At 74.6% G+C, this 10,549-nt stretch overlaps 3 protein-coding genes across 4 annotated transcripts; 2 read left to right on the top strand and 1 right to left on the bottom strand.

Annotated features, from left to right (window-relative positions):
* Positions 1-51: 51 nt before the first annotated feature.
* On the top strand, positions 52-951 carry MRPS12 (mitochondrial ribosomal protein S12). The gene is made up of 3 exons (XM_075134538.1): positions 52-112; positions 281-362; positions 452-951. The coding sequence occupies exons 2-3, from the start codon at positions 314-316 to the stop codon at positions 856-858; spliced, it is 456 nt and encodes a 151-aa protein (XP_074990639.1). The 5' UTR covers positions 52-112; positions 281-313; the 3' UTR covers positions 859-951.
* Positions 952-2,662: 1,711 nt separating this feature from the next.
* Positions 2,663-7,363, top strand: SARS2 (seryl-tRNA synthetase 2, mitochondrial). Its single transcript, XM_075134482.1, has 16 exons — positions 2,663-2,905; positions 3,438-3,533; positions 3,606-3,635; positions 3,717-3,857; positions 3,936-3,990; positions 4,451-4,514; positions 4,602-4,707; positions 5,460-5,507; positions 5,583-5,691; positions 5,807-5,852; positions 5,977-6,064; positions 6,152-6,264; positions 6,354-6,447; positions 6,726-6,818; positions 6,902-6,967; positions 7,059-7,363. The coding sequence occupies exons 1-16, from the start codon at positions 2,663-2,665 to the stop codon at positions 7,218-7,220; spliced, it is 1,554 nt and encodes a 517-aa protein (XP_074990583.1). The 3' UTR covers positions 7,221-7,363.
* Positions 7,364-7,694: 331 nt separating this feature from the next.
* NFKBIB (NFKB inhibitor beta) lies at positions 7,695-10,348 on the bottom strand. Of its 2 annotated transcripts, XM_075134517.1 has the most exons (6): positions 9,972-10,344; positions 9,348-9,453; positions 9,007-9,235; positions 8,444-8,532; positions 8,118-8,363; positions 7,695-7,934 (listed from the first exon to the last, which is right to left on the bottom strand). In XM_075134517.1, the coding sequence occupies exons 1-6, from the start codon at positions 10,268-10,270 to the stop codon at positions 7,887-7,889; spliced, it is 1,017 nt and encodes a 338-aa protein (XP_074990618.1). In that variant the 5' UTR covers positions 10,271-10,344; the 3' UTR covers positions 7,695-7,886. The 2 variants fall into 2 exon arrangements, with proteins under 2 accessions (XP_074990618.1, XP_074990619.1); XM_075134518.1 differs by lacking the exon at positions 8,444-8,532 and having other exon boundaries at positions 9,972-10,348.
* Between the last annotated feature and the right edge of the window lie 201 nt (positions 10,349-10,549).

The following is a 10,549-nucleotide window of genomic DNA, read 5'->3' as shown; positions in this document are numbered from 1 at the left end:
AGAGCGTGGCCAATCACAGAGCGAAAGGGGGGAGATTAGCGTTCTCGCTGTCCAATCAGAGTGCAGCGCGGCGGAAGGGGGTAGCAGCGCGCTAACATGGCGGCGGTGTGAGGTGAGGGAGGCGCCGCCGGTGCTGCCGCTGCCGCCGCTGCCACCGGGGTCGCGCAGGCGCCTCCCCCGCCGGTCTCCGGTGCGGGACCGGGCCCCAGCAGGGACCCTGCTGGGGCGAGGACGCGGCTGCCGCCCCCCGGGCAGCTCTAACCGGGCGTTTCCCCCTCAGGCCCCGCCGGTGGCCCCCCCCCACCCCCGTAGGATGCCGCTCCGCGCCCTGCTGAGGGCCGCGGCCTCGCTGCGCGGCGGCGGTGCGTATCCCGCCCCGCTCCCCGTCCCCGCCCGGGGCCCCCGAGCCGCCCGCGGCCGCTGACCCCCCTCTCTCTCTCCTCCTCCGCAGCCGCCTGGACGCTCCCGCCCGCCGCGGTGCCCGGGAGGCGGCCGGTACCGCTGTGCCCGCAGCAGACCGCCGACATGGCCACCCTCAACCAGATGCACCGGCGGGGCCGACCCAAACCGCCCCCTCCCAAGCTGGGGCCCACCTTCGGCCGCCCCCAGATCAAGGGAGTGGTAGTCAAAAACCTGATCCGCAAGCCCAAGAAGCCCAACTCGGCGAACCGTAAATGCGCCCGGGTGAGGCTGAGCACCGGGAAGGAGGTGGTGTGCTTCATCCCCGGGGAGGGCCACAACCTGCAGGAGCACCACGTCGTGCTGGTGCAGGGCGGCCGCACCCAGGACCTGCCGGGGGTGAAGCTCACCATCGTGCGGGGCAAGTACGACTGCGCCCACGTCCAGAAGAAGAAGTGAGGGGGAGGGAGAGGGGCCGCCGTGGTCCCGGCGGGGAGCCTGCTGTTCCTTCGCTGCACCCATTAAAGGCTGCTGCTGTGCGGGAAGAGCTGCAGAGCGGTGTTGGGGGAGCTGGTGGGTGCTGGGGGGGGACGTGGGGACATTGGGAGAGGGGCTGGGGGCACTGCAAAGGGGACTGGAGGGGGGACATGGGAAGATCTGGGAGCACTGGGAGGGGGACCTGGGGGTGCCTGAGAGCAGTGGGAAGGGGAGTGAGGGGGAACTGGGGACACTGGAGAGACCTGGGGATGGTGAGGGGGCCTGAGGGCACTGGGAAGGGATCTGGGAGAACCTGGGGACACTGGGGGGCGGACCTGAGGGCACTGGGAAGGGATCTGGGGGGAGCCTGGGGACATCGCGGGGACCTGGGGGCACTGGGAAGGGATCTGGGAAGGGATCTGGGGACACTGGGGGGGGACCTGAGGGCACTGGGAAGGGGCCTGGGGACACTGAGGGGGGTGCTGAGGGCACTGGGAAGGGGCCCTGTGGGGGCCTGGGGACATTGGGGGGTCTTGGGGACACTGGGGGAACCTGGGGGCACTGGGAAGGATCTGAGAGGTCCTGGGGACACTGGAAAGGGGCCCTGGGGGGTCCTGGGGACACTGCGGGGGCCCTGAGGGCACTGGGAATGGACCTGTGGGGTCCTAGGGACACTGGGGGGATCTGGGGGCACTGGGAAGGGAACTGGGAGGTCCTGGGGACACGAGGGGGGGGGCCTGCGGTGGGCCTGGGGACACTGGGGGGGGCCTGAGGGTACTGGGAAGGGACGTGGGGGTGTCCTGGGGACACTGGGGGGATCTGAGGGCACTGGGGGGGGCTTGGGAACACTGAAAAGGGACCCTGGGGGGATCTGGGGGCACGAGGGGGGCCTCAGGGTCCTGGGAAGGCACGTGGGGGGGGTCCTGGGGACACTGGGGGGACCTGGGGGCACAGAGAAGGGATCTGGGAGGACCTGGGGACACTGGGGGGACCTGGGGACACTGGGAAGGGCCCCTGGGGGGGCCTGGGGACACTGGGGGGGCCCTGAGGGCACTGGGGGGCAGTCCTGGGGACACTGGGGGGCCCTGGGGGCCCTGGGGGGGGCCTGGGGACACTGGGGGGGGGGCTGAGGGCACTGGGAAGGGACCTGGGGGGTGTCCTGGGGACACTGGGGGGACCTGGGGGCACTGGGAAGGGATCTGGGAGGTGCTGGGGGAACTGGAGGGGCCCTGGGGACGCTGGGAGCCCCTGAGTGCACTGGGAAGGGGTCTCGGGGGGTGTTCTGGGGACACTGGGGGTACCTGGGGGCACTGGGCGGGGACTTGGGGGGGGCTCCTGGGAACACTGGGGGAACCTGGGGGTCCTGGGGACACTGGGGGGCTCTGAGGGCACTGGGAAGGGCCCTGGGGGGGGCTCCTGGGAACACTGGGGGGACCTGGGGGGGTCTTGGGGGGGTCCTGGGGACACTGGGGTGCCCTGAGGACACTGGGAAGGGCCCTGGGGGGGCCCTGGGGGCACTGGGGGGAGCTGGGGGCACTGGGAAGGGCCCTGGGGGGGCTCCTGGGAACACTGGGGGGACCTGGGGGGCCCTGGGGGGGTCCTGGGGACACTGGGGGGCCCTGAGGGCACTGGGAAGGGCCTTGGGGGGGCCCTGGGGGCACTGGGCGGCGCACTCGGCGTAGGAGCCGAGAGGGGGCGTGGCGAGAGCGCTCGGTGGGGGCGTGGCCGACTCCTGCCTCGCCCCTTCCGCCACGTGACGCTCCCCAGACCCGCGCCGGCCTCCAAGATGGCGGCGCCCAGGGCGCTGGCGGCGGCGCGGCGGGCGGCGGCGCGGGGCTGGCGCGCGGCGGGGGGCGGGACCGGGGCCGGGGCCGGGGCGGGCGGCGGAGCCGGGCCGGGGCGGAGCCGCCTGTACGAGCACGTGCGCGAGGGCCTGAGCGCGCGGCCGCAGCTGGACGTGGCGGCGCTGAGCGAGCGCGAGCTGGAGCGGCGGCGGGGGCCGCTGCGGGGGGGCGACCTCCGCGAGATCGTGAGCGGGGCGGGGCCTCGGGGGCGGGGCCTGCTTGGGGCGGGCGGGGTCCGCCGGGAGGGGGCGGGGCTGGGGGCTGGAGGGGGTGGGGCCTGTTTGGGGCGGGTGGGAGCCGCTGGGAGGGGGCGGGTCCACCGGGGCTGGCGGCTGGAGAGGGGCGGGGCCTCGGGGAGGGGCTTTCCGGTGGGCGGGGTCTGGCGGTGGGCGGGGTTTGCCGGGGGCGGGGCCTGCGGAGAGGGGGCGGGTCTGTCCGGGATGGGTGTCTGGAAAGAGGCGGGGTCTAGGGTGGGCGGGGACTCGTGGTAGGTGGGGAGGGGCTGTGTCTGGGGTGGGCGGGGTCTGCCGGGGAGGGGCGTGGTGTAAGGCGTGCAGGCGGGGCTTAGGGAAAAGGGGTGGAGCCTAGCATGAGTAGGCGGGGCTTGTGGAGTGGCTGGGGGCTACCGAGAAGGGCTGTGTGTACTGGTGGGGCGGGGCTTGTGTGCGGGAGGGGGCGGGTCCCCGGCAGCCCCGCCCATGCCAGCCCCGCCCCCAGGTGCAGACCTGGACCCGCCTGGGGGAGGTGCGGGCCAGCATCGCCCGCCTGGAGGCCGAGAAGGGGCAGGTGGCCCAGGGCGTGCGGGCCCTGATGGTGAGACCCCCCCCGCCCCCCGGGACCCCCCCCGCTCCCCCCACCCCCGTCCCACCCGCTCTCCTCCCGCAGGCAGCCCACGACAAGGAGACGGCGGAGGCGGTAGGGACCCGGGGGGGTGGGGGGCGCAGGGATGGGGTCCCCCCCCTCCCCGCGCCCCCAGCCCCGTGTCCCCCCCCGCAGCTCCCTGCGTACGCGGCGCTGCGGGCCCGCGGCCGCCAGGTCCGGCTGCAGCTGCAGGCGCTGCTGGCCGAGGAGGCCGCCCTGGACGAGCGCTTCTACCTCAAGGCCCTGCAGCTCCCCAACCGCACCCACCCCGAGGCGGTGAGCTGGGGAGGGGGGGCACAGCACGGGAGGGGCACCGCGGCCCCCCACACCCCCTGACACCCCCTCTTTCCCCAGCCCGTCGGGGACGAGAGCCAGGCCCGCGTGCTGGAGGTGGTGGGAGAGAAGCCGGGTACGCCGGGGAGCCGTGCCTCAGTTTCCCTGCGGTGATTCGGGGGGGCAGGGGAGGGCGAGGAGGGTTCCTGGGGGCTGAGAGAGGCTCCAAGGGGGGGAGGAGGAGGAGGAGGAGGAGGGTTCCTCCAAGGGATGGGGATTTCTGGAGGGAGGGTGCCCTGGGGTGGAGGAAGGCTCCAGTGGGGGAAGAAGAGGGTCCTTGGGGCAAGGAAGGCTTTGAGGGGGGAGAAGAGGAGGGTCCCGGGGGTGAGGAAGGCTTGGGGGGGGGAGAAGGGGGTTTGGGGGGGAGAAGAGGAGGGTCCTGGGGGTGAGGAAGGCTTGGGGGGGGGAGAAGAGGGTTTGGGGGGGGAGAAGAGGAGGGTTCCGGGGGTGAGGAAGGCTTGGGGGGGGGAGAAGGGGGTTTGGGGGGGAGAAGAGGAGGGTCCCGGGGGTGAGGAAGGCTCCGCACCCTTCTGCAGAGTTTGACTTCAAGCCAAAGGGACACCTGGAGCTGGGCGAGGGGCTGGACATCATCCGCCAGCGGTGAGCACCCGTGGGTGCCGGGGCGGGGACACGCGGGCGTCACACGTGTCCCCCGTGACACGCGTGTGCGTGTGTCCCATGACGCAGGCGCCTGTCGCACGTCTCGGGGCACCGCTCCTACTACCTGTGCGGGGCCGGCGCGCTGCTGCAGCACGGCCTCGTGCGCTTCGTCCTGGCCAAGCTGCTGCCCAAGGTACGGGGGGGGCCCGGGGGGGGCCAGGAGGGTCTGGGGGGGTCCTGGGGGTGGCCAAGAGGGTCTGAGGGGGTCTTGGGGGGGGGCAGGAGGGACTGGGGGTGCCTTGGGGGGCCAGGAGGTCTGGGGGAGCCCTGGGGGGTCTGAGGGGGTCCTGGGGGGGGGGGCAGAAGGGTCTGAGGGGGTCCCGGGGGGGGGCAGGAGGGTCGGGGGGGGGCCCGGGGGGGGCCAGGAGGGTCTGGGGGGGTCCTGGAGGTGGCCAAGAGGGTCTGAGGGGGTCTTGGGGGGGGCAGGAGGGACTGGGGGTGCCTGGGGGGGGCCAGGAGGGTCTGGGGGAGCCCTGGGGGGTCTGAGGGGGTCCTGGGGGGGGGGGCAGAAGGGTCTGGGGGGGTCCCGGGGGGGCCAGGAGGGTCTGGGGGAGCCCCGGGGGGTCTGAGGGCGTCCTGGGGGAGGGGCAGAAGGGTCTGAGGGGGTCCCGGGGGGGGGCCAGGAGGGTCTGGGGGGGTCCTGGGGGTGGCCAAGAGGGTCTGAGGGGGTCTTGGGGGGGGGCAGGAGGGACTGGGGGGCTCTGGGGGAGCCCTGGGGTGTCTGAGAGGGTCCTGGGGGTGGGCAGAAGGGTCTGGGGGGGTCCAGGGGGGGCCAGGAGTGTCTGGGGGGGTCCCGGGGGTGCAGGAGGCTGTGGGGGAGCCCAGGAGGGTCTGGGGGGGTTCCGGGGGGGTCCCACACCCCCCCTGACACCCCTTTTCCCCCAGGGCTTCCTGCCCATGACGGTCCCCGACCTGCTGCGAGGCGCCGTCTTCGTGAGTGCCCCCCCCGTCCCACGTGCGTCCCCCCCCCCCGTGACGCCCCGTGACGCCCCCGTGCCCCCCCCGCAGGAGGGCTGCGGCATCCAGCCCAACGCCACCCCCTCCCCCGTCTACAACATCGACCCCTCCCGCTTCGAGGACCTCTGCCTGGCCGGCACCGCCGAGGTGGGGATCGCCGGTGAGGAGAAACGGGGTGAAACCCGGGGAAAAGGGGGGCTGGGCGCTTGGGGGGGGGGCTGGCCGTTTGGGGGGGGGGGGTCCAGGAGCCCCCCCAGCCCACCCCTCCGCTCCAGGGTACTTCATGGACCACGCCGTGCGGCTGGAGGACTTGCCCATCAGGTACCGGGGTCCCCAGGGTGTCCCCCCCCTTCCCCAGGAGCCCCCCCCCATTCCCCTGCTGGGGGGGGAGCCTTGGGGACCCCCCACCCCCTACCAGGGGGGTCCCCCTCACCCCCTCGTCCAGGGTCGTCTGCTCCAGCACCTGCTACCGGGCCGAGACCGACACGGGGCGGGAGCCGTGGGGGCTCTACCGCGTCCACCAGTTCACCAAGGTACGGGGGGAACTGGGGAAGGACCCCGGCGGGGGGACAACGGCGGGGGGGTGGGGGGACGCCTGGCCCTGTCCCCTGTCCCCGCAGGTGGAGATGTTCGGGGTGACGGCGGCGGAGAGCGGGGCGGAGAGCGAGGCGCTGCTGGCCGAGTTCCTGGCTCTGCAGAAGGAGATTTTCTCCGAGCTGGGGTTGCACTATCGGTGAGGGGGGGTGGGGGGTGTCCCCCCGCGTCCCCCCCACCCCGGGTGTCCCCGTCTGTCCCCCCCCGTGACGCCCCCGCCCCCCGCAGCGTCCTGGAGATGCCCACGCAGGAGCTGGGGCTCCCCGCCTACCGCAAGTTCGATGTCGAAGCCTGGATGCCCGGACGGGGCAAATACGGGGAGGTGAGGGCAAACCCCCCCCAATTTGGGGTCCGCACGGGGTGACCCCCCCGTGACGGGGTCCCCCAGTAACCCGAGGGTAGGTCCCCCCCCGTTAAGGGGGTCTGCAGGGGGTCACACCCCACCCCCCCAGTTTGGGGTTTGCTGGGGAACTGGAAGGGGGAATTCCCCCCCCTCCAGTGTGGGGGTCCCTGGAGGCGAGGTGGGGGGGTCCCCGTTATCAGGAGACCCGGGGGGGTCCCCCAAATGCCTGCAAACCCCTTTTGTCACCCCCCCCCCAGATCTCCAGCGCTTCCAACTGCACCGACTACCAGAGCCGGCGCCTGAACATCATGTACAGCGACGGGGGCGGGCGGCTGCGGCACGCGCACACGGTGGGCGCGGGGGGGCCATCCCCCCCCGGGGGGGTCCCCGAACCCCTCTGCCCCCCGCTAACCCCCCCCCGGCCCCTCCGCAGGTGAACGGCACCGCCTGCGCCGTCTCCCGGATGCTCATCGCCCTCTTGGAGTGCAACCAGCTGCCGGTGCGTGCTGGGGGGGCACTGGGGGGGACTGGGGTGGGACTGGGGGGCCCCCCAGGGCGCTGGGGGGGCTCACCCTGCCCTGCACCCCCAGGACGGCCGTGTGCGCGTGCCCCCCGCCCTGCAGCCCCTCGTGGGCCAGGCCGTGCTCGCCCGGCCCCCGGCCCCGCTGCTGCGCTACATCGGACCCAACCAGCCCCGGGGGGGACCCCGAGGTGGCCCCGCGTCGCACCCCAAGCGCGGGGGGGACGCCTGAGGGGGCCCCCCGTGTCCCCACAAGGCACCCCGAGCCCTGGGCGGGGGGGGGACACGCACCCCGCGCCGGCCGGGACGCGCAGAGGGAAGATGGACGTCCCCAAGGATGGGGACACGGGACGCACGGACACGGGGGACGCACGCACGGACACGGGGGACGCACGGACACGGGGGACGCACGGACACGGGGGACGCACGGACACGGCTCCCCCCCAGTGTTAACGAGCCCCCGCAATAAAGACCCCCCCCCCCCGAGAGCTGCAGCCCGTGAGCACACGCGTGTGCGCTCCGTGTGCTTTTGCGCACGCGTGTACATCCCCGTAACCGCATCACAGCGCCCAGAGGAACTGGGTGAGACTGGGAGGCTGCTGGGGGGATACTGGGAAGGGTGGGGGGGATAATGAGGATGCCGGGGGGGGGTGCGACCCCCCTGCCTGGTCGCAGGGAGGAAGAGGAGGAGGAGCAGGGGGGCGGGGGCTGCGCGGTGGCCGAACGCCTCTTTATTTTACAACCGATATAAATCCTCTACGCTACGACCGGGACTGGGGGGGGGGGCAGCAGGGTTGGGGGGCGGGGGGGAGGCGGGGGCTCCCCCAAAGTCCAGCCAACGGCATCGGGAGCCCCCGGATAAATAGGGGGAGACTTGGGGGGGAGGGCGGGGGGCCCGTCAGTCCATGCAGCGGCCGCTGTTGATGACGATGTCGTCGTATTCCTCCTGGGGGGACACACACCCAGCGCTCAGCATTCCCCCCCAAGAGTTTCGGGGGGCTGCCGGGAGCGGGGCGAGCCCCCCCTTGATTTTGGGGGGCTGCTGGGAGTGGGGCGAGCCCCCCCCATCAGTGGTTGAACCAAGGGGATTTTGGGGTGCGCGCTGGGTCGGGGTGGGGGGGCCACTTACATCGCTGTTGTCACCCTCGTCCTCGTCGGGGCTGTCCTCGGAGTCCGCGGGGGGCTCCTGCGCCCCGAAATCCCGCAGCAGCTGGGGCAGGCGGGGGTCGGGGCGGTGGCGGGCGCTGTAGAGGGGGGTGTACCCCACGTACATGCGGGCGGCGGGGTCGGCGCCGGCGCGCAGCAGGCACTCGGCCACCTCGGGGCTCTGCGCCTCCACCGCCAGGTGCAGGGGGCTGCGCCCGCAGCTGGGCTCCTGGGGGCAAAAAGGGGGGGTCAGGGGGGGCGCAGGGACCCCCATATTTCGCCCCCCCCCCAGCCCGGGGCGGCGCTCACCGCCTTGTTGAGGTCGGCGCCGGCGCTCAGCAGCAGCTCCACCATCTCCAGGTCTTTGCGCAGGACGGCGACGTGGAGAGGGGTGTAACCTGGGGGGGGGGGGGGTGTCACTGCGGCCCCCCCAGCCCCACGGGGGAGCCCCCCCCCCAGCCCACGTCCCGGTGCCGCAGCTCCCCGCCCGAAACCATGCGCGTCCCCCCCCATCTTCCCACACGGCCTCGCACCCCAGCCTCCACCGTGTCCCCACGGTGTCCCCCCCCCCCAGGCCATGTCCCCCCCATGCCACAGCCCCACGCCGTCCCCCCCCCCAGCGTCCTGCAATGTCGCAGCCCCACGTTGTCCTCCCCCCTCCACCGTGTCCCCCCACCCTCTGCCGTGTCCCCTCACCCTCCGCCGTGTCCCCACGGTGTCCCCCCCCCCCAGGCCATGTCCCCCCCATGCCACAGCCCCACGCTGTCCCCCCCCCAGCCCCCCAGCGTCCTGCAATGTCGCAGCCCCACGGCATCCCCCCACCCTCCGCCGCGTCCCCCCCCGGCGTCCCCACGTCCCCCCCCGCCCCGCACCGTCGTAGTTGACGCTGTCGAGCTGGGCGCGCGCCTCCTCGTCGCGGGGCGCCGGGGGGTGGCGGGGGGGTCCCAGCAGGTGGCGGGCGCAGCCCCGGCGGCCCTCGCGGCAGGCGAGGTGCAGCGCCGTGTGCCCCCCCCGCTCCTGCACGCACAGCCCCGCGCCCGCCGCCCGCAGCTTCCGCACGAAGCCCGACAGGCCCAGGATGACGGCGATGTGCAGCGCCGTCTGCGGGGGAGAGAGACCCCTCAGCGGGGAGGCGCGGGGAGCCCCCCCTCCCCCCGGGGCCGGTGTGGAGGCTTGGGGGGGTCCCCTCAAACCCACCCCCCCTTTTCCACACCTGCCCCAGGTCGTTCTGCAGGTCCAGGTAGTCGGTGCCCCCCGTGTGCTGTAGGATGGAGTCCAGGAAGGCCTCGTGCTCGTGGATAACGGCCAAGTGCAGGGCCCTGGGGGGTGGGCAGCGTTAGGGGGGGGTCTCCGCCACCCCCAGCCCCGCCCCGGGCAAGGCGGGGGGGGGGGGCTGCGCCTCGGGGGGGTGCAGCAGGGCCCCGTGTGTGCTGGGGGTGAGCAAAGGGGACCCGGGGGGGAGCAAAGGGAACCCCAGGATGGGGGGGGGAGGTCAAAAGGGACCCCGGGGGGGATCGAAGGGGACGCCGGGGGCAGGTCAAAAGGGACCCGGGGGGGGTGGGTGGGAAGGGGACCCCAGAGGCGAGAAGGGACCCCGGGGAGGGGGCGGGCGAAGGGGAAGCCGGGGGTGGGGGGGGTCAAAAGGGACCCCGTGGAGGTAGGACCCTCCCTCAGAGCCCTCCCGGGACCGGGTCCCCGCCCTCCGCCGCCCCGGGGCAGGGGTCTCCGCCCCCGCAGGGCAGGAGGCTCTCCCCACCGGGCGGCGGGGGTCCTCCGCCTCAGGGAGAGGGGGGTCCCGCGTCCGCCCGCCCCCGGCCCGGCCCCCGCCCGCACTCACGTGTCGCCGTCCTCGGTGAGGAAGCCCAGGACGTGCCGCAGCCAGGCCGCGGGGCCCACGGCGGCCGCCGCCTCCTCCTCGGGGGGCTCGGCGAGGCGGACGGCGCCTACGGCCGCCGTGACGGGGCCCAGGGCCGGGCCGGGCCGCTCGGGGCCGGGGCTGGCGGGCCCGGGGCTGGCCGGCAGCGGCCCCAGCTGCCCCTCGCCCAGCGAGCCCAGGCCGCTGTCGCACCACTCATCGCCCTCGGGCCGCTTCACCTCACCGGGGGGCGCCGGCGCCGCCGCCTCCGCGGCCGCCATTGCCGGGCCGCCGGGCTGGGCCGCGCTCAGGCCCGCGCCGCCATGGGGCCGCCGCCGCCGCCGTCCCGGGAAATCCCCGCCGGGCCCGGCGATGGCGGCCGCGCGGGGCCTGCCGGGACCCGTAGTCCTCACAACACTTCCGGGGCGGTACGCGCGGGGCACGCCGGGAAGCGCGGCGCTTTCCGCCTATCAGCGCCGTCCGCGGTGCACGCCGGGAGGTGTGGCTATGCGGCGCGGGGCACGCCGGGAGGTGTGGCCGCACTGGTCGGTCTGGCGGCG

Source organism: Calonectris borealis, chromosome 32, assembly GCF_964195595.1.
Source record: "Calonectris borealis chromosome 32, bCalBor7.hap1.2, whole genome shotgun sequence".
Lineage (NCBI taxonomy): Eukaryota > Metazoa > Chordata > Aves > Procellariiformes > Procellariidae > Calonectris > Calonectris borealis.
Note: the sequence above shows the minus strand (reverse complement) of the source record. Positions and strands in the feature narration are given on the sequence as shown.